This window comes from Puccinia triticina, chromosome 5A (genome assembly GCF_026914185.1).
Source record: "Puccinia triticina chromosome 5A, complete sequence".
Classification (NCBI taxonomy): domain Eukaryota; kingdom Fungi; phylum Basidiomycota; class Pucciniomycetes; order Pucciniales; family Pucciniaceae; genus Puccinia; species Puccinia triticina.
Window position 1 is genome coordinate 1288615 of NC_070562.1, and position 26268 is coordinate 1314882.

The 26268-nt window shown below is 47.0% G+C and overlaps 5 protein-coding genes across 5 annotated transcripts; 1 reads left to right on the forward strand and 4 right to left on the reverse strand.

Annotated features, from left to right (window-relative positions):
* Positions 1-2352: 2352 nt before the first annotated feature.
* PtA15_5A140 (uncharacterized protein) lies at positions 2353-4025 on the reverse strand (the record flags this gene model as incomplete). The annotated part of the gene is made up of 7 exons (XM_053168872.1): positions 2353-2688; positions 2778-3074; positions 3142-3215; positions 3281-3592; positions 3677-3812; positions 3877-3897; positions 3984-4025. 7 exons carry the CDS (start codon positions 4023-4025, stop codon positions 2353-2355), a joined length of 1218 nt encoding a protein of 405 aa, XP_053020125.1.
* A 2167-nt stretch (positions 4026-6192) lies between these two features.
* PtA15_5A141 (uncharacterized protein) lies at positions 6193-7744 on the reverse strand (the record flags this gene model as incomplete). Its single annotated transcript, XM_053168873.1, has 5 exons — positions 6193-6217; positions 6336-6444; positions 6528-6679; positions 6779-7532; positions 7603-7744. The coding sequence occupies 5 exons, from the start codon at positions 7742-7744 to the stop codon at positions 6193-6195; spliced, it is 1182 nt and encodes a 393-aa protein (XP_053020126.1).
* A 582-nt stretch (positions 7745-8326) lies between these two features.
* PtA15_5A142 (uncharacterized protein) lies at positions 8327-13192 on the reverse strand (the record flags this gene model as incomplete). Its single annotated transcript, XM_053168874.1, has 30 exons — positions 8327-8348; positions 8450-8489; positions 8583-8631; positions 8729-8758; positions 8839-8967; positions 9033-9116; positions 9199-9228; positions 9309-9366; positions 9437-9459; positions 9577-9667; positions 9748-9797; positions 9885-9900; positions 9998-10051; positions 10120-10184; positions 10266-10325; positions 10403-10446; positions 10518-10596; positions 10663-10771; positions 10840-10870; positions 10957-11090; positions 11159-11234; positions 11300-11357; positions 11452-11495; positions 11600-11619; positions 11707-11928; positions 12011-12019; positions 12106-12151; positions 12212-12470; positions 12582-12626; positions 12704-13192. The coding sequence occupies 30 exons, from the start codon at positions 13190-13192 to the stop codon at positions 8327-8329; spliced, it is 2466 nt and encodes an 821-aa protein (XP_053020127.1).
* Positions 13193-14993: 1801 nt separating this feature from the next.
* PtA15_5A143 (uncharacterized protein) lies at positions 14994-17151 on the forward strand (the record flags this gene model as incomplete). Its single annotated transcript, XM_053168875.1, has 3 exons — positions 14994-15036; positions 15114-16805; positions 16886-17151. 3 exons carry the CDS (start codon positions 14994-14996, stop codon positions 17149-17151), a joined length of 2001 nt encoding a protein of 666 aa, XP_053020128.1.
* A 517-nt stretch (positions 17152-17668) lies between these two features.
* Positions 17669-18341, reverse strand: PtA15_5A144 (uncharacterized protein; the record flags this gene model as incomplete). The annotated part of the gene is made up of 2 exons (XM_053168876.1): positions 17669-18157; positions 18234-18341. 2 exons carry the CDS (start codon positions 18339-18341, stop codon positions 17669-17671), a joined length of 597 nt encoding a protein of 198 aa, XP_053020129.1.
* Positions 18342-26268: the final 7927 nt, after the last annotated feature.

Consider the following 26268-nt stretch of genomic DNA (forward strand, 5'->3'; position numbering starts at 1 on the left):
GCCTAGTTGGTAAAGGTAGCACTCTATTATGTGTCTCAGCATAGCTGGGGTTGTGAGTTTGACTCTCACCAGACACTTCTTCATTTTACAGTCTCTACAGAATCAAGGCCAGGACAACTTACACCCAAGGAAAGTCCCCCATTCCCTTTTTACCCTTTTTCCCACCTTCTGGATACCCATCTACACCAACTCAATATTTCTCAAAGCACCAAGCTAGGCAAAAGTGTGAGAAAGTCACCGATAAGACAGAGCCAGACTATTAGGAAAGACGGTGGATGTTCATCATCTTTTTTTCCCTTCCCAATCCAGCATAACAATCCCATCTTGGAATTAGCCACACATATAATAACCATGGAGATCCCATCTTGGTTACCCCTTGTTCCTTTTAGTTTCAGCCCTTCCCTTTTCAGCCTCTCATGTGATGTGTAATCTCTTTCTTCTGATGTTTCATTGCCTCTCCACACTCCAGCCTCTTTTCAGAACTTTACAACCCCATAGGATTTCCAGCCTCAGCCCCTTGCTTGAGAATTTTCACTGTTTCATCTTTTCTTCCAACCACAACTCAGCCCCATAATATTGGGTATATAGTCTGCCCTCTTTGGCCCTATCTTTTGTTCCCCATCAGATCCTGCCCCAGAAATTCAGATAACTGGTCACTGTTCATTAGCCTTGCTTATGCCAATAAATCAGATTGGACAAGCTAGATATTCAGTATACAACTATTAGATTAGATTAGTAGACAAGTAAATACCTTTTAAGCCATACCTAAAGAATCTACATAGCCACACCTTTCCTTAATAGTCCATACTCTTATATTCTTTTTCTTTTTACCCTGAGAGGCAGACCTTCAAGAACCAAATCCCTCTCAAGCTCTATTCTTCCCTCAAATTAGTTCCACACTGCCACTACTAGCCAGTCCGTGCCGGCCTTCTTAAGTCAAGTCCAGCTCCGCCTCAGCCATTGCGCTGTGTACATTTACCCCGCGCTCCACCTTGAAGACACCCTCCGCGCTGTGCCACTCTGCACCAGCGCTGCAGTCTACACCCTCTGCAAATCCGTGCAGTCAATTCAAGTCCCCAACCCGGATTTACCACCACAGGTGGTGTCCAAAATCCTGGAAATTTGAGGGGGGGGGGGTGCAAAGTGACATTTCTATCATCATTGTACTTACACTTGCGGAAGTACTAGAGCATTAGGAGAGTTTTATGTGACCCTTATATTTGCTTACTTGCTATTGGGGAATTTGTGCTTGCGGAGTGTGGGGCTTCATTAATTGCGACTATTATGCTGAAGATCAGGCTCATTGTGGAGCACTGAAGCTTAGTGGAGCCAAGAAATTGTTAATTACTCAAGCCCAGATAAAAATTCTTGAAGAAGGTGGAAGCAAAAATTTCTTTACCATGACCTACCTTTATTTCTACAACAGTTGTACTAGAGTATTAGGAGAGTTTTACGTGACCCTTATTCGCTTAATTGCTATTGCGGACTTTATGCTTGTGGTGTGCGGAGTTTCCTTACTTTACGTTAAAGATCAGGTTCATTGTGGAGCGCTGAAGATTAGCCAAACATAGCAGTGCAGAGAGGTAGTCACTGATAATCACTCAAGCCCGGATAAAAATTCTTGAGGAAGGCAGACGCAGAAATTTCTTTACCATGACCATTCTTTTATTTCAACACTATCTTGAGGGGAGGAACCTTGAATATCCCGCTCCACCTTCCGCATCTTGAAGTCTGCCTATTGATACATTTGCCATCCTGAGACTTCCACACTGGTGACCACAACATACATGTCACAGGCCACACTCTCAAGGTTTGAGAGTCTGAAGATCCAGCCTGCTTCCACATCCTGCAATCTATGTACCAACTAGGATCAAGAAACCCCAGAACCCGAATCCTCAGATATAATCTTCCTCTCCACAGACCTGACCACACTGAGGTTGTCTTTTCTGGTTCATGTTTTAAATTTGTGGTGGAGAAGAACCAGGTGACTGAATGATAAATTGCTGGCATTGTGGGTTAGAGCAGAGATTCTCCGAACTCTAGTCACACATCTCTGAGAAAGCAAATCTAACAGAAATTTTTGATATACCAAGATAAATAACGAAAGAAGTTGGAACATAAAAATACATTTATCAAAGCGGTTGGGAACATTTTGACAAGATTAGATACAGAAGACGACATTCCTTTTTAATTATCCTCATAAATTAACCCCCTATCTTCTCCTATCAAGACCATCGTAGGAGGTTTTTTAATGAAAGCAAAAGTCGCGGCATGAAGACTATAAAAATGTACTTCCGGTGATTTAGTACTTGTATGGAGAAGGAAGCTATTTCATTTGTTCAATTAACAGTTTCAGAACTTCCGGTTGGATACCGATGTATCTGAAGGAGGCGGATTGGATGGCTCAGGGTCATCGAATGAATTCATGTCGATAGTGGCCAGGGAATACTTCGCTGGCATGAATTGTATAACATTACCATTGATTCGGCTGGATAGCGACTTCTCTGCTGGCTTGGCTATTAGGATATTCGGTGACTTGAGTTCTAGGCCGGGTTGGGGGCTGATGAAAGGCTGTCGATTTTGCGGATCTGAAGCATCTGGCAAAGTGCCTTTCGAATTATCCCCATGGCTCGATTCGGTGACAGGATTTGTGGATCTGGCTCGGATTGCAAAAATGTTGCGCGTCCACTATTGGGAAAAAGAAAAGAAAGAGAATGAGCATCATAATATTATTCATGTTATACTTTCAAATTGACTGCATTGAAAGCAGGACATACACAGAAAACCACTGAATCTACAAGGCCAACTAGAGTGAATATTACTCCGCATGCAATCTGGACGTCAAGAGACCACGTGCGGCCGAAAATCGAGGTGATTCTATCGATTCCCAATGGAAGCATGAGTAACAGGTAGCAAAGCGGATAGACGAGCATCTTCTTCGCCGCGTTTTCCATGGATGTTTCTTCGACTGATCGATCATAGCTTGTTTGCGCATACTGGGTTCTGAGCCTTCGGCGGACGTTCCAGAATATCAACGCATATGTTACTGCCGAAGCAGCACCTGCAAAAAAAAGCTTTTGGAATGCAAAATTTCAATCGCTTACTCAAAAATAAATTCCGTCAAGTGAGCAATAGACGGACCCAAACATAGTGCAGGCATAGCCTCTGCCAAGGGTACGCGCTGCTGATCCAACACCAAGCACCAGCTGGGCCATCTGGAAGTCAGTAGACGAAAATCAGACCTCGCACAAGGTCACAAACCAAGATAGTGAGTACTCACAAAACGGCCCAAGTGCATCCGTGGCAAAGGCAAGTGGGCCTATCATTGCCAAAATAAAAACCAAAGCCCATTTTATTCCCAGCACAATTAGAAGCGCAGCAGTTGAGGGTGGTGTGCGATTGATCAGAACAATGAAGGTATGGACTGCTATTGCTACCGTTGCGAAGGCGCCACTAGTATCTCCGAGTTGAATAAACACCCCTTGGACGGTGCAAATGGTGGAGTCTTCAATGATAGGCTTGCCAACGTGAGCAAGATTGAGCAAAAACCCAAGTGATTGAATAAGATCCGAAGCAAGGAGGTCGATGAAAACTGAAATGTCAACAAGATTGAGACAAGTCAGTCAAGCGGATAGGAGTGATCAGGTCTGAACAGACAATCATGCGATAAACTGACGGATGGCAAATTGGCTGCGCAGAAACTTAAGGCAAAACTCTTCTGAGCCGATCACACTGCGGGACTTGGGGTTCCATAGGCGCAATCGATAATACAGCAGGATACCTATGAGAAGAAGTGTTGCCAAAAAAGAAAGCTAGCATTGGAACGTAGGCATTGTCAGTCTCGGGGGAATGGACTGCTGGTATGATCACACGCACCTGCGCTGTGATTGCCACAGTCTTAGGATGCGAAAAGAGACGCATTTGGTGAGTGACAACTGCTTTAGAATAGTTGTGGCTAGGATTTCTTCAAGTTTTTTGCTTACTATTATGCCGCCTTGATGTCCCGAAACAACTTGGGGAGCCATGTCCGGAAATGAGAAAGTACTTGGTATTGATGAATTGATTGCGGCGAGGGCTTCAGTCTAGGAAAACCGGATCCGCCGGGCTCGAGAAAGGAGACACGGGAGGGAGGGGTATCAAGTGGGCTCGCCTCACAGAGAATGTATACTCAAGGTTATAAAGATTATTTGTAGAGAAGGTCAATCAAGCTGTTATGGTGATGTGTGAGTTGGAGTTGGCCAGGGACGAATTGGTGATTGATCAAAAGCATCAGCCTGCCGGAATCACTGGAGATTGTGGAGCCCGGCGAAGGAGTGAATGTGGAGCCGGAATATGGGTATTGTATTGATCCTCAAGATGTTATTGCGGGTAAGGCTTCGGGGAACAATTATTCGGTAGAGTGACTTGAGTGAGGCCGAGGCATGTGTTCTGAGAGAAGCCAAAGCTATTACCTAGTGACAAACATGGATAAACTTCTGGTCGTCGTGCACAGTGGAGCAGACAGTGTAGGATTGACCAGCCTCCTGTTTGTATATCTTCTGAGTGTGTACAGCGGGCTACGGTAGACAGGTGTTTTTGACTCGGGCCAACTTTGGGGAGCTTGGATAACGCCAAAAAAACAATCCACCAGCCATGTACTGTATACACATTTATGTATTTATACAGGGAAGAGCTCAGGGCAAACCAGGTGTGCGCCATTGGCGGCCTGTCAGGAAATCGGTGATCGAGCATGTAGAGCGTCCAGCAGGCTGTATGTTTCCAGGTCATTCATCAATGGCGAGATCACGTATGGATCTGTACTTCCTTCCATTTGGACAGTTGAATTTGAGGAGATACATCATACATACATATGTACATGAATAATATTTGGATGCGAGGTGATGTGCTCCCTTGACAATTATAGCCGGTCGCCGGTGCGGTGGTGGCACATTCCAAGGTTTTGCTTCTACCGGCACTCAGGCAAAAGAAGGCGACACTCCACCGGTGCGGCAGGGTGGGTCAAGCCAGAATCAATCAGGCGAGGTCAACCAATGTATCCAACTGGGCGACGAAATCGTGCAAGCAGATCGATGTTATTGGCAAGATGCATTGTGATACATGTTTATAATCGTGCGCGGGCTGGAGGGCCACTCAAATTCCTGGGAAGGGCGAGCCATGCCGCACCGAGGCGATCTTCCAGCCATCCTTGGAATTCTGATGTGCGATCGGAAAAGAAGCTCTATCTGCGACCGCGACTGGTCATAGGAATCTCGAGAGTGGGAATCGTTCGCATTTCTAGTGGTTGTCCATAGGAAGCCCTTTTTTTTGGACTGCTGGCCGAGAGCAACAATACCTGAAGAGGGCCCCGGCAGGGTCTCTCCATTCGCATTCGTCGGGACCTTGCCGATTTCTGGCAACTTAACCCGACTGGCAATCGCATTGGTCCGGGCTAAACCGTAACTTGGCTAATTCCCTCCTCGAGGGAGCTCCGAAGGAGGGACTTGCCAACCCCTTAGGCTGAGAGCATTTCAACTTTTGGTGGGCACTTTTTCATAATCAACCTCATTACACTCGTCACTGGAAGCTTTTCCTTCTAGTTTTCGTTTCTGGGACCAATTAAGTTCACGGGCCGCGCACCCCCGCGCGTGTTCAGCTCAGGCGCGGACACATGTGCAGGCGGCCATTTGAGTAGGTTATTGTTTTTTGGGCAGATTGAAACAAACAGGAGCGAATGATGAGAGCAAACAACAACAGAAGAAGAAAAAGACACTGATCTACATTAATAAGTTATGGTGATGAGTAAACTACTGTAGATAATAGATAAACAAACGTGGTACATATTATAAGCATGTGTACATATCTGGCATCTGCATTTTTTTGCAACGGTGGTGGGGGCGGGTGACGACGATAGCATTGATTTTCTTTTGGAGGGGTGACGACGAAGATGATGATCGTACATAACAAAGTTAAAAAAAAAGTGTTGAGAGGGGGATCAGGGTCACGAAGAAGAAGACGGCTTGAGAAAGCGATGAAAGAGTTGAAGGCGCCGGAAGGTGTTCAGACGAGAGCGGAGAGCGTTGATGATGAGCCGGGAAGAGGCGAGTGCGTTTGGGCCCCAGAGGAAGGAGAGAGTGGCGAGGGTTGCGGAGACGGTGAGGATGCGGAAGAGGACGGAGAGGATGAGGGCCTTCCGGACGGAGCGGTAGAACTCCTTCATGGCCAGACTGGTCCACGAGATCTGATTGTTCATGTAATTGATCGTCATCTTCTGGCTGCTGCTGCCCGTCCACCCCTGCTTTCCCTTCTCCTCCTCCTCCTCCTTCTCTCCCTCTTGCTCCTCGCCCTCCTCACCTAACCCCGCGCGCGGTCTCCCCCGGATCGTCCGCGTTTGTTGCTGCTGGCATTGTTTGATCAAGTTCCGGTATCTTCTTCCCAATAACCAAATCAATGCGTTGATATCCGGATCTTCGGAAGCCGATGGGGGAAGAAAGATTGTCAGTGGTCTGATGAATCTTGGGGCAAAGCTCAGAAAATGGGATGAGACGCACGAGTAAATCGGGGGAAGATGCTGGTGATGCTAGGCGCAACCAGTGTGATTTCGTGTGGTGGGACGTTGAGATGTTCGAGTGAGGGGGATCTGAACAGGTTAGGGTGATCGGGCAGAGAGTGATTTGGGGTTCTGAAGAAGGAGAGCAGGTCACTAGAGCAGCGCCACCCCCGAAAAAAAAAGAAGAAGATATGAGGTGAGTGATCTGGGGAAAGGTGAAGATTGGCAAATTTCGTGTGTGTGTGTTCTTACAGGGTCATTCCCAAGGTGAGACCCCAAAGGTTGAGATCGGGAGGTGGGTCTTCTGATTTGGCTGGGGGCCGATCGACTTCGGCGATCGGGTTGTGGGGGAGGAGGATAGAACGGAAGCGCATGGATCCGACGAGGGAGCGGAGGAAGAACCTGATGAGTTTGCCTCTGGAGGGGGCGAGTCTGGAGGAGAGGTCGATGGTCATCTCGCCCCACCTGGTCTGGGGCCCGGCGAGGGAGTGGAGGGGGACCCAGTAGGCCGCGGTGACCTCTGCGGGCTCGAGCGTCGGGAGGGGCCCGCCGGCGGGATGGGTGGAGAGGAAGACGTATGGGCTGAGGACCATGAGGAGGCGCTTGCCGAGACTGGTGGTGATCTCGCGGTCGTCGAGTCTGCCGAGCGGGATGAACTCCTTCTCGGCCAGGTCGATGCCCACCTCCTCCCAGGTCTCTCTCATCGCACAGAACAGCCCGTCCTCGTCCTCGGGCTCCATCCGGCCGCCCGGGAAGGCCAGATGGGCCGACCATCGATCGCTCGCCCGTGTGGCCCGCTCGATGAAGAACAGCTCCGGGGTGCCGCTCTGCACCCAGGCTTGAGAGAAGAACCGACGGAGCTGGTGGGAGAGATCATCTTGGCTGGCTGATGCGTTGGGATGCAGGGATGATTGCTGGGTCGGCTGGAATTCTGATTTCGGGGATGAGCTTGGTGAGTTGGTGGGGGATGACTGGGAGGATGTGGGGTCGGGTGCGATTCGGATGACTGTGGATGTGGGTTAGTATATCTGTGCTGTTCTTGTTCTTGTTTTTTTGTTTTGGTTGTGGGTGCTTACTGATGGCTACGGAGGCCCGTCGGTTGTGGTTCGTGCTCCGTTTTGGGTGTGGGCAGGGGGTTGCTGGTGTTGAGGGTGTTGAGATCGTCGTTGGTTCTGAGTGGTGGATGTGGAGGAGGGCGTTGAGTGTGGGCTGGTCCATCTTACGGTTGCTGGCTGGCTGCTTCCACCCAGCCACATCCCACCCGCACCCCGCCCCACCCAGAACACCACCCCATAAACACATACATACACATCATTCTGCCGAAAACCTCACACTGCACCTCTCAAACGAACCCAAGTACGCCAAACCATCGAAATAGTATTATGTATTACGTGGACACGATAAAAATAGAGTATGAGTAGGAAAGTTTACATTCACAAATTCATGGAGAATCACAGACGCGGATAATTGTTGCGGGGTATTTATTTATCGTGTTTATCTACAGCGCGTATCTGGCGAGTACATATTGATATGCTCCGGGCGGATTACAAAAGGTACATATTTGATATTTCTTTCTTTTTGGGTGTATTGAGTAGTAGCAGCCAGCTAGTAAAAGTCGCTGATCCAATCATGCGATAATGAAGCCCATCGGAGATGAAGGGAGTAATAAAACGAGCAAGTCGAACTGCAAAAACTGCATGAAAAGATCTGAAGAAGGGGCCAGTTGTCCACATGCAACCTGGCGGGCACGATAAATCCACCAGTTGTGGCCTTTTCCTCTCCGGCACCTCTTTCCCTTGCCTAAAACCGAGTACAATAATCTCTGAGAAAAAAAAAGAAATTGGGCCATCAAATCGTTAGATGAGCCGCGGATATCTAGTATTGAGTGATGATCAACAGGATTGGATAATGCAAAAGACCAACCTCAGAAAAGGGGCTGCCGGGTTCAAAAGGTAATGAGGCACTTTAAGAATGAGGGTTTAAAGGATCAGTGCTTTCGAACTTGATCATAGCGATAAACTACGGGATAGATGATGATTGTGGAAATGGAGCTCACATTTGATTTTTCCGGTCGCGAAGGATAATAAGAGGACGGCGATTTGAGTCTACAAGACCAAAATAATTCAGAAGCAAAAGACTTCCGTCAACCTGAGTACTTCATGATTGATCAACTAGTGATACACGATTGGTAGGAACACTTACTCCACCATCCAATGCGGCACTCAGGACGTGCTGTCAAGAAAGAAACTTATAAGATCATCTTCTAGTGTGTGTGTTTCTGTCTGCACATAAGAAACATAAAGAAGACGTACATTGTAATCGGTGAAGATTTGGGGGCGATAGATTCGGACGTAATATTGGCTGATGAATCCAACGACTATTGCAGTGACTCTGCCGGAGGTGGTACCATTGATCGCAACTTGTATTGTCCCGGCGACCAACTGTTTTTGAAAAGAAAAGCCTGAGTAATTATCCAAACAAATCATCAAAGAAGTAGATGACTGACTGGTACGTTAAACTTCCCAAAAATCGAATTCGGCCAGGTGTTCTCAATGAACAGGAACGGGAGAGGCGCGAGAAAACCAACGAACTTCAAAGGTTTAAAAAAAAAAAGTCACAGATGAGTTTTCCCTTTCCAGAAAGAATCATGAGTGGGACGTTCAGGATCTCACCAAGCTGGCAGGAATGAAGAAATATCGTTTCTTCACTCAAATCGTGGTTATCAGTCCCCAATAATCTCAAACCCTCTTTTGTACCTTTGTGAAGATGGAATCACACTAACCCCTGGTCCGTATAGTTCATGGGAAAACAGACTCCAAGTACTAACTTCATTGAATAAACTGCGTTGATAAGAAAAATTTCAGGATCATGTCTAAATGCTTGGACAAACCTCAAAATCAAATGACTCACGCCTGTGTGGAAACTCCCGAGAACTGGTGTTTGGAAAATGAGTAGAAGATCGCAGCTCAGCATCTCGAGTCACTAATCAAACAACATCTTTGGAGGAATAATCTTGATCGAAAACAATTGTAGCTGGATCGAAACGCAACTTGTCCACTGGCTGTAGGTTCGATCAAAGCTTCTGCGTTTGCAGAAACAATGATTTGCATCACGAACTGGTTCACGAACACACCAATGATGCTTATCAAGTTTAAAGAATAGCGAACTCAAATCAGCCTGTATTTATGCGCATTAAGGGAACGACTGGTTATAACACTTACGTTCCGCATATTTGAGCGAAAAATCCTTTGCGAGGGGGAACTTTGGTATACTGTGAGGTAAAAGCAATAAGCGATTGAATTTACGAAGATGAATTTTTCATGGATAACTAGACCTGGATTAAATGCTTGTCACTTACGATCATCATTTTAACACTAATTGTTTTTATCGACGCAATCAACACACATGGTAAATCATGAGTCTGAAGGTCCGAAGCTCTGACGGAATGACAAAAAAACAAAGAAGCTCAACTCTTTGGCTATCAGTAAGGAGATCGTGGCACATGTGGCGCTGAAGATGCTAAACCTAATGAACGGATTGCCGAAGTTAGAAAATTGTTTATAAAGACTCATTAAGACAGGGGATTAATTGACCAGAGGGAGCGGATGACAGATCCACCAAAGACAGAGCCGATCATTTGACAAGCTGGGGCGACAACCTGAACACATCACAACAAGTCAATTAGCTGATGACACACATGGAATGTGCATACTGCGTAGGGGAGAGAAGTGTGCTCAACTGGATTGAAGCCCGTGGTCGCATTCAAAAAACCAATGGAAGCGACAATGATGGACGCCAACTGTAAAACGCCAAGAAGATAGATGAGTGGTTTTTCTAAGAATGGGCTTCGCTCTGATTTTTAATTTCGGGTCTTACAAGAACGGATGCCAGCATCGCGAAAAACCCCATCTGACTTCCAGCTGCGCCAATAAAATGATCATTAGAATCCAGAAAGTCGGTGAGCACTAGGCAAGTTGGTGATTCTACTCACCGAGCGTCGCGCAAAGATAGCCAAGCGCCACAGATGCCACAGAAATGCATCCGAGAAACCATTGGGGGACTTGCGAATACTAGCAGATCGAAGTGTCAGTCGATCATCGGCGGTAGGAATATGTGTGCCAAAATAATGGACTCACTTTTTCCATCTCTTGGAGGTGGGGATCCTCGGATTTCGACGCTCCCCCATTACGATTGGGAAAAAGAATTCCAGTGATCAGAGTCCAATTCTGAATGATAGCCTGGGTACTGAAGGTTCTCGAACATCAGTATATTTTGAACTTTTCTTTTCATTTGATGCAAGTCATGGATCTCACACTGCGCTCGTCATCAACAGTGCAGCAAACGCTGTGAAAGCAATCATAACAGGAGGATCGGGAGGAGAATTTAGCTTTGTATTTGGCGGACAGTGGGCTCATTACCGTTTGAAATACCTTGTGAGGTCACGAAGGAGAGAGTGAAGGCTGGGAGTCCCTCCTGAGCAAGGCCTTGCTGGCTAAGGGAGCCATTAGGCAGGAATACTGCAGTGTGATTATATTCTTTCCCGGATTCAGTGAGCAAGCTTGTGCTGATCGAGAAAAAACAGGTTTCAGATGGCAAATCGTCGTGAAATATATTCGAAGTCATAAGCCTTACGAAAGCAGGGGGAAATTGTTTTTGGCCCCTGAGGCATATGGGCCAATTTTGTATATTGTAAGATACATCAAGATCGCTGATAAGGTAGGGAATTAGCTCTTGAATACCCAATATTACTGTATTCTGACAGAAGTCGCTCACCAAAACCGAGCCCAATCCACGAATTTACTTGGGCGATCCACGGTACATACATTGGTGACTGCATAAAATGATTGTGATTTTTGTTACAGAGATCAAGATTAATCGCTGAATAGAATGTGAATCTGGAGTTGAGCTTTCACAGGATACTCAACTGCACCGTTTACTCCAGCGGAAATGTTGGTCCAATCAAGGCTTACTACATAACAGTCGGATGAAAGACGTATAAAGAACATGATTCACTTCGTGGGTGCTCAAGATTGGCAGTACTGTTATGATTTGTAGCGCAAAGAAAAAACGCACAAGAAAATAGCCCGAATCCACTGAATTGGTGGTTGTTTGAGTAGAAAGATAATCAGCATCTTAGATCTCAGCTCGACGGCGGTGGGTATAAAAATCTAGCAACCAACGTGTTAGGAGAAGCGCCTCCAAAGAGTGCAGTGACCTCTTTTGAGGCTGGCAGAGCCAAGCAGAAAACGTTGATGGCGCTAACGGCGGGAGCCAGGAACTGAGGCAAAATTTCCCACAGACCAATCACCGGGGCAACAAGCTTAAACAGATTGATACGACGGGTGGCGAGACTGTCCCCACCATGGAGCGACTGGAACAAGATAACCGGAGGGATGACAGCCCTAAGTACGAGGTTCGAGAATTAACAAAATTGGGTATTTCTTCTTTTAAGATTCCTTATCGCGCACAAGGATAGTCACTTACGGATATAGACTGTTTCTCAAAAATAAATGATCCCTCTTCAGCTGTGGCTTTCACAAAACAAACCTCAAGATAATCCAGTGATCAACACGACTAACCATGCAGCCGGGTAGACTAGAAATGATCGAAAATGCCACGCGAGACCTAAGATGGAGGTTTGGTTAGCAAGATGTAGTATGCAGGAAACAGAAAAAGAGACTTTACAGATAGCCAAAAGTTGGTTGGCAAACTGAGCGACAACCGAAAGGAAGAATCCGGGTCCAGCATGGAGAAACAAAATCTGGGGGGCAAAGATTTCGGTTCCAAAGGCAGCATATGCTGCTGATGCAGCCATCATGGTGGCGAAGACATCCTCTTTGATTGAATAGGGACCGGGATTGAGCCAGTGGTAGCGTGTCGGCAGGATTTTCGAAAGCAGAGTACCCAAAAGGAACGACAGAATCTGTAGGGTAAGCAAGGAGATCTGTGAATGCATTTTTTTTTTTTTTTGCGGGGAAAGATCTTGCGTTAATGATATCGAGGGTCTCCGAGATAGTGGTTATGGACATCCGGGGAAACAAGGTTGCAGACTGACCTGAACTCTCACAGGTTTGAACTGAAAAAGTTGGGCAATGGCAGCCTGGAGATGGTTTTTAGGTTTGCAGATCAGTTTACCCACAAGGTGATGAGAGAGAGAGTCTCCAAAATTAAGCTCACAGAAATCAGGGATAAAGTGATGCCAACGACGACGCTTCTCAGAGTGATAACCGGTGCGGCCACATCATCAGTCGGATCCAATGGTTTCATCCCCCCCGGTTTGATGGGATTTGGGGAGACTGTGGGCTCGTCGTCAAAGGCAGAGACTTCGCCGGTTGGTTTTTCATCGAGTGAAAAATCCGAATCACGCTTTACAAACTGGTTATCAAATGGACGATAGAAATCATCGGGATCGACGTAGAATTTGCACTTTGTCTCGGAGGTCCTTTGCGATCTCTTGGAGACCCTCGTCCTCTCGGGCAAGATTGGATGGTTTTTAGTCCGGGGCAGACGAGAGCCACGTGGTGAGGAGGGTGGAATTCTCCATTTCTCTCCGCCCGAGACTAGATGGGAGGCGTGATCATAGGAGAATCGATCGCACTTCTTGCTGCTAGCTTGCCGGTAGAGTTTCTCGCAATAATCCATATCCGTGACCGTGATCGGATCCATCTGGACTTGAGGAAGGTGTATGAGTCAGGTCGGATGCTTGCTAAATCGTTGAAGCCCGCGGTGATCAATTCTGCGGAGGGGTTTTACCGGGTTCGCTGCATATACGGTTTGCGTGGAATGAGGCGGTATCCACAAGAGGTGATGTGATCTATTTATAGGCAAAGAAAGATTTGAGATGGCCGAGTGGGGGAGGAAGGAAAGGTTGAACGAAAATAGTTGCGTCTGGACGAAATATGTACTTGTTGGGAGTTCTGGCGTATAGAAACACAAGGGGAATCAGGAATGGCTGAGGAATCGAGTTGAAAGAAGTGTCTTGGTATCCACAAAGGAGGCGCAGCTAGTTCTGAGAAGGGTTGCAGACGAGCTAAGGTTGAAAATGTGACGCAGTCGCCAGGAAAGTCAAGGAAAGTCAAGGCAGACAGGTTGAACAACGAGTCGGTTCCGGGCAGAGACCTAGCGTATTTCTTGAGGCTACTGAGGGCTGGGGCAAGACGGAGGCAATGTGCGAGGCTAAGGTGGTCGTGCTGGTGAAGGGCGAGAGGTTTGTACAACCACAAACAAATGGAGGGCGGGCACTAAGGACAAGTGATGAGGATAAACAGCCGACTGGATCCACCTTAGATACGAAAAAAGGTTGATGCAAAAATAGAAAGAAAGAAAGACGAAATTGTAAGGGGAAATGTGAGTTTATTTGTCTATGTATTATGTATGTCAATATGTAAAATCAAGAGTCAAGTCAACGAAGGTCTTGTGGATACAGGTGCAAGTTGAGAGTTGGTTAACAATCGGAAGGCAGGTGAGGCTCCCCTGGAGGCTAGGACTTGAAGGACAAGTACGCAGGAGTAGGGAGGAGGTGGAACGATAGCTCGAATGGGTTACCTGGAGCTTCTCGAGGCTCTGTACTCGCAACGACCGATTACAAACAGTAATAAAATCTAGGGTTGCCAGCAGGACAGGCAAACATCGAGTGCCGGTCAGCTCGGTTATGTAGTCGTAGCAATTGTATTCGTTCCCATCTCGAAAGGGAGAAGTGAGTGGCACGAACATGAAGCACAGGTTTATTCGACACGATGCGCGTCACTAGTTCCTCAAGCTGTATCAAGTTTTCCTTTCTTGACTTCATGTACTAGTCAAGTGACTCTGGACTCTGGAGCCTTTATAAAGGGGATATTCATCCATACTATTTGTATCATTCGCAACTGCCTGCCCGCCCCTCAGAAGAGGGACGGCTGATCGGAGGTCTGCTTTTTGGCCGTCAACGCTCGCTTGGCGCGCTCCGTCAAATTAACCACCGAACGGCACTTTTGGCGGCGGACTGCAACTGCCCAAGTCCCTCCTTCAGAATTCACGAGAGCCCTCTGAAGTGGCGGACTTGTGTTACGGTAACTCCAGAGAGGCTGCTTTAGCTCGCTGATAGTCCGTGTGCGCACTGCAAGCCACCTGCAAGCAAGTCATGGGATGAAGCTTGGTATTCAATCCAGCCTACTCGGCTTTGAGTCCAGGCTTATCAGACCGGGCCCGTTTGAGATCCTTGTTCTCAATGGCCTTGCAGGCGTCGGCCCTCGCAAGCCATCCCCGGTCAAGTCGACAAGCAGTCCATGTTGGAATGAATCACAGGCAGGATGGAGGCCAGAAGCAAGACCGGGTTACGAGTAGAGAGGGAATCCAGGCCATCGGTGTTTTCTATAAATAGTCGGACCAGGACACCATCCCACAGCTGCTCCATCACAGAGCTTCTAACTTCCCCCAACCCTTAATCTGTTAATCACTTTCCGTCAAAAATACCAACCATACATACAAAATGCGTATCGCTTACGTTGTTGCTGGACTAATCGCCTTGAATGGTGAGTTACATAGATCCCTAGGTTCTGTCGGTTCTTAAGCCCTTGCTGATTCTCTTCTTGCGTTTCCGTGCCTTTAGCAAATGTCTCTGAAGCCGGTGTCGTGGTACCTCATGGCGCCCAGGCGAACATCTTCACCCCTGTCATTGCGAAGAGCCCCCCAGCTGAGCTTGGTGACATGAACTCGACCAAGGGGGAAGATAATACTCAAGAGGATAAAAAGTCAGACCCTGACGATGGCGTCGGCCGTGTCCACTCCAGTGTCCACGGCGCATCGGACGCTCGGCCCGGTTCCATCCCCGGAGACCAATCCTCTGACCAGGATGGCTACAGCCTGCCCACTTCTTCCGACACTAATCATGGTTCGCCACTCGATAAGCTCACCCTCTTGACCAAGCCTGTTGCCCACAGCGCCATTCACCAAGTTCCAGCTGAGGCTCCCCAGCCCGCTGACGCGCTCCTCAGAGCCATTGAACAACTCAGTGAGGATGCCACCCATCAGCTTCCAGTCCATGTCCCGGGCGACATTATGTCTTCCACAACCTCAAGTCCACTCTCAGCCCCGTCGCACCTAATCACCCCAGTCATCCCCCAAACTGCCCTCCCCATCTCCCAAGTGCCCAACACAATCCACTCGACCATCCCCTCCGCAGACCCATCAGCCCTACTCTCCAGCTTACCTGTGGGCGGCTTGAGGCAAGCCAGCAACTTGATCCATTCCACCCTCCCTAATCTGGCCGGGCTCAGCCCGAATCTATCCAACCTTCCTTTGCCAATCGTTGGCGGCAACCCCGGTGGTTCTAACAGCGGCCTTCCAGTGCCTATTCCCTCAGAGCCAACCAACATTATCAGTCCCATCCTTTCAAGTCTTCCCGTAGAGGGCGTCGAAAGTGCTCTCCCAGTATCAGACCCTACCAACTTAGTCAACCGAGTCTTCTCCAACTTGCCAGTCAGCCAATCCCCCTTAGGCTCTCTTCCGGTTGACCCCTCAACTCTTGCTAGCCCCATCCTATCTGCCTTGCCGGTTCTTGGTAACGGGAATTCCGGATCTCCCTTGAGCTCCCTTCCTTCCGACTCATCCACCTTGGTTAACCCGGTTATCTCCAATTTGCCCGGCGGCCAATCAGTTGGCAACATCATTCCCGGATCCACCTTGAGCTCTTCCCCAGTTGACCCTGCTAACTTGACCAATCGAGTCATCTCCAACTTGCCAATCGTTGACGCAAGCTCCGGTTCTCCCTTGAGCTCTCTCCCGGTAGACCCCTCCACCCTGGTAAGCCCCATCCTATCTAACTTGCCAGTGGGCCAGTCAAACGGCTACACTCAAGGTCCCGGAACGCCTTTGGACTCTGGTTTGGTCAGCCCGGTCCTCTCGAACTTCCCAGGAACTCAATCCGTCGGCAGCATCGTCCCCGGAGGTTCCTTGAGCTCTCTCCCTGTGGACGCAGCAAACCTGGTCAATCGAGTAATATCTAATCCGTTGGGTGATATGAGCTCCCTTCCAGTTGACCCATCAACAATCCTCTCGGGGCTTCCAGTAGAAGGCACTGGCTTCGCGACCAAAATTTCAACCTCAGAAGCTAACAGGAAAAACAATAACACCTTGGTGGAACGTGGGCGCGGGCATCGGGGACTGGATGCGCCAATCAAAGACTTGCTTGGCCACGGAATGGGCTTGGGTATTCTGGGAGACTCAAACGATGACAACGACGATGATAATATGGAATTTAGTGGAGGCTGGGCAACTTACTTCACTCAAAATCAAATAGCAGGTTAGTTATTATTCCCGTGAACTCGAGATACTTTTAAACATGAGAGCTAATTCACTGGCTTCATCCAACTTATCTTATAGGAGCATGTGGAAAGGTACACGAAGACACAGATGTAATTGTGGCCTTGGATTATCGGCGGTATGGCGCACTCAACAAGATATCCAAACATTGCGGCAAGAAAGTGAGAATTACGAGTGGGGACAAAACAATCATTGCGACAGTCGCAGATGCCTGCCCGACTTGCTTAAACCAAAATTCCCTCGATTTGAGTGAAGGAGCGTTCAAAAAGCTAGGCGTGACCGTTCAAGAGGGCATGAAGCCAATCACCTGGAAGTTCATTGATTAGATTCATTTTTTGACGTTTTGTTACTTGGGTTCTCCTCATGCATCAAAATGACGCAGCTTCAAACTCTTGTAAAAGCCTACTATCGATCTTGAAATCATTAAACATGAAATTAAAGATTTCAAGCATCCACACTATTTTGCTGATAAACAAAATAAATGCAGCCATTCCAACCAGTTTACCTGGCCGGCTCTTCGATCATCTCTTTTTCTCAAAATTTCTTAGCAGTAGAAAAATTGGACCATGCTCGACTGTGCCAGTGCTTTGTAAATTTTATTTGAGCACTACAGCCACTTGAACCAAAAAACCAAACAGTTGTACAACGATGAAAGAAAAAAAAAATTAAGCAGCAATAGCAGCTACACTAGCCATAATCCCGAAAAGGCTCGTGGCTACTACGGAGTTTGATAATCTGGAAGCTGATGACTATTGATATGTGAAAATAAATGTTTGGAAAAATTAGCAATCCATTAATCTTCACGCGATCTTCGGAGGATTCGGGTTTATATGAAAAAAGATTTCAACGAACCCAATCATCCTTGTTCCCACTCTTTTTGTCGCCACTTGGAGGCTGAGGTACGATTGGCTTTTTAGGTTCCGGTTTTTTGCGAGCTGGATCCTCACTCAGCGGTGGTGGTTTTGCTTCTATTAGTGGCAGGGGTGATGAAGCATTCTTTCCTTTAGGTTTAGGTGCAGTCTCTTCGAGTGGACTGGCGTCCTTGCCTATTGGTTCACCGGCTGGACCGCCATTCTTTCCTGGGGTCCCTGGGCCCGGGGCTGTGGGCCCTAGAGGCTGCGGTGGATCAGTAGGTTTTCCTGGTGCACCATCGATTTTCGCATCTTTTTCTGGGGAGCCATCTTTCTTTTCTGCACCTGGTGGTGGTTCAGGCTTGGGTACTGGGGTGGCCACCACGGGTTTAGCTTCTTTTCCTGGGACTAACGGGTTGGAAGGAGGAGGAGGCGCTAGCTCAGCATTTGAAACTGCTGGGGCTGCTAAAGAGTGGAGGTTCTGGATACAATCATCGAAATAAGTCAGTGTTTTTGGTCATCAACAAGCCAAGTAGATTTGATTTTTCTCTTCTCACCTCTTGAGGCTCTTCCGAGTCAGCATAAAGGCTATACTGTGGTCGAGAAATTGCTCCGCCAATGCTTGATAGAATACATGCAAGCTGTATAAAATTTGATGGAAGCATGATAAATTAATTATATTCGAGTGTTGATTATTTGGATGAAAAATTAATAGGGGGTTATAAAGCAACGTGATAGATGTCTTCGCTGATGTTTGCAGAAATGGGTCTTTATATAACGAAATCAAAAGTTCAACGAATAATAGAGGGCGCTCGTTGTTCCGCTGCCAAACGATACGTCATCAGCGTGTTCAGCAATTATGAATCCAGAACAACGTTCGGTTGCTGCACAACGCCAACCAATCCAATTCTTGCGGTGTCCCATCCAATTTTGGGGTGTGAAGATGGACATGTCCCTAGCACCGCACCCGACGACCTAGTGAACCTCCCTCGGAGAATCCCATGCTGCAGGCTCCTCCGGAAACCAGGTTATTGGGCCCGCCCCTCTTCGGTTGAGCCTTTCGTGTGAATCCCAATTATCTTCATAAGCGAGGCCAACAAAGGGTAGTTGCGTTACTCTACGTTATCCGACGTTCTTGAGTAACGTAACTATCCCCGTTAGGCCCGTTACGCTGGGAGTAACGGGCCATTTTTACGAAAAGTCCCTCGTACCCAGTTTGGTAGAGAGGCGCGGGCGGCATGTGCAACCCCACTACCATTGGTAGAGGGACTTGCGCGCAATGTCAGCCACAGCAGAAAATCATTTTGGTGTTATAGAGCACCCTTTTTCCGCACTCCACCTCGCAAACTCAGAAAACCTTGATTTTTTTTTCAGCAAGGATGTTGGCCTGCATCATGCCGTCATAATGGTCTCTTCAAAATCTTAAATTTTGCATTATATTTAAGTAGTTTATACCTTTTTTTAAAAGTTGCTGTTTTTGGCAAATCCTTCTTGACCGTCAGAATTAAACCCCATGATATGTTATAAATATGTAGTAAAAAACCTAAATAAAATCTCTTGTGCCTTTTCTTATTTGTTTCTGGCCAAACTGAATTAATAATTCATTTGCCATAAAGTGGAATAAGGCATTGCACTGTAAAAAAGAGGAGTTTGACTTGATTTTTATTTGTCACTCAAAAATCAGCTTCACAAGGTATGAGAAAGCTAGATATATATCACAAAAGATGCACATTAACAAGAAACTTTTGAAAACAGCTGTGGTCCCTCCATCAGCTAGTCTAGCACCTCCTCAAGAGGACCACCGACACCTTCTGACCTGCCTCTTCTAGACACCCGGCTCTGGCCCAGCAGCGCGATGATAAACAGGCCCCCGACTCTGCTGATCGCTCCCCTGTTGGCCTCGATACCCTGAGTTGCTCCACCCTCGAGTCCGTCGTTCGGCCGAATACCGCCACCGACCCTCGCGAGGGCCAGTACCGCATGGGCCTCGATCCTTCTGGCTATGAAAAGGTCCGCTGTCTCTCTCCCGTTTGTGCACAGGAGCAAGACGGTCTGACAATCTGCATTTCTCCTTCTCCAGCAGCAGGCCCAGGGGTCGACCGCGAGCCAGCCAGACAAGTTCGATCTATTCAGCTCGACGTTGTCTCCGAGCGATCCGAACCAGGAAGGCAAGTTCAAGTACGGGTTCCAGGCCTCTCGTCTCACCTCGACTTCGAGCTCCTCCAACGAGCTCGCCCCTGCAGCAGCAGCACACCTTCTTCGCATCGGAGTTTCCCTCGCTCGTCGACCGCATCACGCCCCCCGACATCTTCATCCAGCTCGACCACTTCGATGGCACCCCCATGGCCCACTCTGCCCGCGACCAGTGGCTCCAGGAAGGTGTTGCCCCCGCCGCCGTCCAGCCGGACGTCTTGGAGACTAAGCCCTCGACGAGCGTGGCGGTGTCGAGTCCCAGCAGCACGAGCAGCTCCAGCAAGGCCTCGTCGACCCGTGTCGCCGCCGCCGCCGCCCCTGCTACCTCTGCTGCTGCTGCTGGTGCGACGTTGGGGGAGAAAAAGGAGCGCGAGGATATCCATTCCAAGACTTCATTCAGCGGCGGCCCGTCCTGCCTGCCTAGCTCGATCGCCGAGGCCCGCAACCGCTCCAAACAGATGCCCTACTCGGCCCCCACTGACTCAGCGAACCCCGGCGGCCTTAACAACAACAGCAACAGCAACGGTGCCGCTGCTGCCCCCGGAGGCGCCGGCGTTGGTGGTGGTGGTGGTGGCGTACAAGTGGACAATGCTATGCAGTGTCTTAATTGCCAGACTACGCTAAATATACCTTCCTCCTTTTTTTTTGTGTGGATAAACAAACAAGCCAGGATTGATAGTTTTTTTTTGATGTTCAGTACCATGCAATCGGGACAAAAACATGATAATCAATGTATGTTGAAGGCAAGCTATAACATACTTAAGTCAACCTTCTTCTAGGCTTCTCAGATTGCCTTGTTAGTGCTGCTACGTGGTCATGCCACTGTTCAAGTAGCATGATCACGTCTTGTTGAATAATCAAAATCAAGTTTGAAACCCAAATGTGTTTTTTTACCTCATTCAACTCAGCGCCTTGTCAAACTAGTAAGATGAGATAATACATGTTTAATTACACAGCTAACTTGTTGGACATCTTGCTTTAAGCCATTGGGTTCCGAGATCAACAACTGAGGTTGGCTCAATGGCATTGCCCTCCTGAACTGTAAACTTTCAGCAATGAATAAGATGAGCATGATCACAATCTGGTAAAAGTGGTTAAATGTTGCTACTTGGTGTGTTTGGGACGGCATCAAGCCACAGTGCGTGATTGTGGAGCAGGCTTAGTTTCAACGTTGGGAGTCTGTAAAAAAAAGACCTGTAATCAAATCCAAATACTGAGTACCTAGGTAACAGGCAACGCAAATAGTTTACAAATGAGAATCTTCTCCTTTAAGCTGCAAGAGACAGTGCAAGCATGGTGTGATGGCTGTGAGTGCTGGGACAATAATTACTTATCTCAAGCACTCTCTGAGGAAAGAAGCCTTTATCAATCGAGTCTATCAATGCAAGTGGACTTTAGAATCATAGATTCGCTCTGGTTAATGTTGAGTGTTTGGTTGCAAGTGTTTTTCAAAGCTCTTTTCTGCATAAGCTCATTTACTGTCAAAGTGTTTCTCAAATTTTTTAACTTTTAAGTAGCCCATGGGTTTTACAACCAAGTTATGGCTAGGTGTGATAAATTAAAACTAATCATTTCATGGATTTTGATTGCAAATTAAGTCAAATATCAGAGGGAAACATGATTCTAGAAGAACTGGGGCATGGTGAAATGTCTTAAGTCAAATAGTGATAAAAATGATTTAATTGCAGCTTAAGCACAAGAGAGAGCTTGTCTGATTAAGAATGCCAATATACTACTTCAAGTTAGATGTAGCCCAATTGATCCTTAAGCAGGGGCTTCTCAACTCAGGGCACCCAGTGGTGTCAAGGCACTGCAGCAGCGCAGCCTCCTTGTTCTCTAGTTCTGTATATAATACGTGCTATGAAAATTATGGATATATTATGTAATCAGAACATTACATCTGAGGGCTGCACGTTAGTCATCATGCATTACCAACTTCAAACCTCATTTAGACCCGGTTCCCCTAAGCTTTATGTCCATTTTATTGGCTCAAAAAGAACCGCCTGGATCCCTACTTTCAAAAGGCACAATTTCTACATGTTTCCGCTGACGTTCACATTTTTTACAGCACTTTCCGTCCAGCCTTCTGCTCCAATGGCGGTCTGCGCACCCCCTGGTTACATAACCCTAACAAATTGGTACATTGGGGGTGAAATATTACATGATGTTTACATCTTACATGCTGGGCTACTTGTTACATGTTGAATGTTGCGTGTGTAAATGGGCTTTGTGGCGTGCGTTCTTGTTGCTTACAGGTTAAATGGTGTTTGTGCATGTCACGGGTGGTGCATACATGTTACATGTTATACATGTGTCACCATATTTGCAAACTTCTTGCATGGGGGTTACATGGTGCGGGACATTCATGCGGGGTACTTGGGGGTTACATGTTGTGGGAACATCCTACATGGGGGTTGTGTGTTGCAGAAACATGTTTCATGGGGATTGTGTGATGTGGGAACATGTTACATCTTGCACAAGCTTGTTACATGGGTTACTTGTTGTAAATTTTACATGGGGTGTAACAATGTTATACAGGGGTTAAATGCCACGCAACAATGCTATACGGGGTTTACATGCCACATAACAATGTTATACGGGGTTTACATGCTGCGTAACAATTTTATACGGGGTTACATGCTGTGTAACAATTTCATATGGGGGTATCTACCGGTGCACGCAGACAACTCCCAAAATTGTGTTCTGCAGAAGGCCAATTAGGCAGCCAACTCCCTTTTCTATTGCCAAAAAAATAATAATAAAATTGTGCGGACAACTCCCAAAAAAAAATGTAATTGGGAAAACAACTCCCAAACCCGGTCCCGGAAACGTATGGGAGTCGTTTTTCCAAGTCCCTAATTTTCTTTGTATATTCTGTGATTTTTTGTTAAATTAATGCATTGACTCCCATCCTCAACAGGGGAATTAATTAATCAACTCCCAAAATGCTTTTGGGGCCGCGCAAGGTCCCGAGGACCCAGGGGGGACGTCCCGAGACGGTCTGCGGGACGTAAACAACTTTTGGGAGTCAATTTATTAATTCTTGGGAGTCAATTTTTCAACTCCCTAGATCAAGAAGCCAAGAACAAAAAAAAACCTGAGCAGTGCTTATGTCTTGCTTCCAAGTTGGTGATGTGTGCCGAGATTGCTGAGTGCCCTACAAAGGCTAAGATATGTCATTCAGCTTGCTGCAGGTTATCTGAGGAATAATTCGCATGGAAAGCACCATAAAATGAATTGAGATCCACACAGGGGCTGGGTAGCAGATTTCTAGATGATATTGAAGCAAATCACACTTTATGGGCATTCATATGAGCAAATCCGGTCGTTCAGGTGAGCCATTGTTGTGGGGAGGCGATTGATAGGGTAGATGAAGGCCTGACATAGTTAGATACTGAAGTTTGGAGAAAATTGATTGACATAATGCAAAGAAATGATTGATACAATTGTGTTGAGTCAACAGAGCTTGTGCAAATTTTCTGGAGCTCAAGATGCTTCCCCCCTAGGTGTGACTCACTTCACAAGGGCGCTTTTGGTGTCTGATTCCCGACAAAATCTTTTGTGGCCCAGCCTATTTTACCCGCAATAATTGCACCACATACATAATCACCAACCCCAGATACAATCTAAGCTTGGCTAAATAAAACCTTAAATGATTTCTAGAGCATCCAGGCAAAGCAGTAGAATTTAGAAAGCTTCCAATACTGCAAAAATGGCACCATTTATTTAAGAATTGTCGCCTCATTGAATTGAAAGTAAATGAATTTATCCAGAAGAGAGTTAAGGTACCAGTGTCAGGCGCGGTGATGCCAAGAGGACGTTTACTCTTCTAGCTACACCGGTGACTGTGCAAGGTGCGATGGAGCGCGCAGCAAACGCGCGGTAGAAGTGCGAAGTAACTGCGGACAGTTACTTCTAATGAACCCAAAAAAGGGGTTAAACGGAGGGGCCAGGGGCGCCTGGGGTGGTTTAGTGCCCTCCGCGGTTCTTACAGGGCCTGCGCAGGGGTGGTTGTGACCTGTGACTTCTGGGGCCCTTGGAAAGGGGGTAGTTGCGCGATTACTCGTACCCAGGACATAGAAAGGGATGCTAATCCCGATAGAAAGAAAAAAACGCAGACTTACTTTTAAAAGGAAGTCTGCGGCAAAAAAAACATAAGTGATCCGAAGGAAACCAAAGTTGAGGCAAAGTCAGGCTGGCGCACTGGTCGGTAAGACGAGGGCAAGACTGGCAAGGCGTCGAATTGCTTAAAAGGTATCTGGGGGACCTTTATTTGCACAAAGGCCCCCATTTATATAGACGAGCTACAACCGGTAGGGTTGTAGCTCTATGAGGTTACTCTTCCTTTGGCTCTTCGGCCGGAGGAATAGAGCGTTGACAGGAGCTTCCAAGGATTCTGTGATACAAGTCTCTCCTGTCAGTCATCTATTGGAGATGACGAGTTCTCTCCCTCGAACACAGGGAGGTTTTACTGTTCATCTGCGGCCGGAGAGGTGTAGTAGTTCACTTTACTCCTACATTCCTCCGGCCGTTTCACATCAATTCATCTGTTGACGTTTCTCCTAGTTTGATTGAACTGGGGAATGTCTTGCAACCCGTTCTCTTGGCCTGAGAACAGGTTTTTAACCTGTTCTATGTTTTATTCTCCGGCCTATTCCTTTGGCGGGAGTTCTGTCACCCGCTTCTTAGGTCGTAGTCGCTAAGGCCGGGTGGATTTAGCGACTGCTTTGTGCTCTGCGCCGCAGTTAGCATGTAGAGTTAATGACACAGCTAGATTAGTTAGCCAGGCTCTACCTTATTATAGTAGCCTGGCTGACAACCAGACACATCTAGCAGTGATGAGTAGGCCAGAATAGAGAAGAAGAAAAAATAAAATCCAGATGGGTCTATGAGACAAGGTTGAGTAGAAATTATGACTTGGTTGCGCTCCTAGACTAGATGTACTATAAAGGAAACATTTGGGCAGCAGTTGCAAGTACCACATCTCAGGAATGCAAACCCAGGAAAAGTGCCTCGGGCCAAGTCAAGAAAGAGCAGTCAAAATATTAGCATTCTAAAACAGGTGAGCTACTAAAGCCTTCTGTCCACGTCTGAATAATTCAAGTAGTCCCCTCTGTTTGGCTGACAAGTGCCCAAGTTGGGGCTTTGCTGAATTTGGGTTGACTACATCTATATCATCTTGGTTTGTTGCCTGGGGCTTCTCCACACATGTCCAAGGTATTTTGACCAACTGAGAAAGATGGAGTACTTGGCATAATTGAGTGCAAATGTTCTTTGAGAGGAATTGTTGCATCATTACCTTGACATCTTGACCTTGGGCCCAAAAGGAACTGTGGTACGCAAGAACATTAGTTTAAAATTTGAATACTGGCCTATTCACATGTAATAGAATACAACTCACTTGGGGTTTAGGTCAATCAACTTTGGCTTTGTGATCAGAGGTGGGTTCCCTTTGAAATTGGTGACGGTCATCTGGCCTCTGGTTTTGCAATAAACCCAGTGTTGGAAGGCGTGCAACAACAGTTTGGCAGTACTTGACTCTTCTGTCAAGTTGTAGGTTGCAGTATCAGGGGACAAGAGAGAGCGATAACCTTCAATTTTCTCCTGGAAGAAGAAAACTCTGGATGGCTTGGCTTCAAGGTTTGGCATTGCGGTTCCTAGACAGTATTCCTGATCTTCCCCTTGTAATTCAATCATGTCACGATCTCCTAACCAAGAGGAGCCATCATCTTCCTCCGGACAGTAGCATATGTCTTGATTTACTGGAAAACCATCAATGATCTAATACGTATTATACAGGGCAAGTTAGTTTTTATAGAATGTGTTTGGCTTTGCGTAGCAGATGAAAAACACACCCGTAGTTTTTGATCCAGTTGCTTCTGATCAGGTTGAGCATCCAACGTCCTTATGGTATCACAGAAAAGGGCAAGGAACTTTCTGGACAATGTGTAAGTCCTCATGGCATAGGTGGGCTCAGTCATGTGTGTGTCATTCTTCATATTTTTCCAAAACAAGCTGTACTCCGCTACCATGGGGTAAACCTCTCCAGAGTTGTAGATCTCTGCTTCAATGACTTTGCTTGTCTTCTTTGTTGCAAGCGTTGAGTTGTAGTAGACACGGTAATTAAGTGCATAGCTTTTCATTGACGTTGTGGTGGAAAAAATGGTAGTCAATCTTCCAAGTTTCAATCCTCAAGACTCAAGCCTCAAGCGCCAATTCTCAAGCTCTCAAGATTCTCTTTCTCCTCCTTCCCCACTCTCTTGGTTCTCACTTCCAATTCCCTCCCCTTTCCCAACTTTTTTCCTTTTCTTGGTCCTAACACAGAATGTACTGTGGGTTTATTTGAGAATTGTGGTTTTTTTCTTTCTTTCTTTTTTTTTCCTTCTTCTCCTTTTCCCC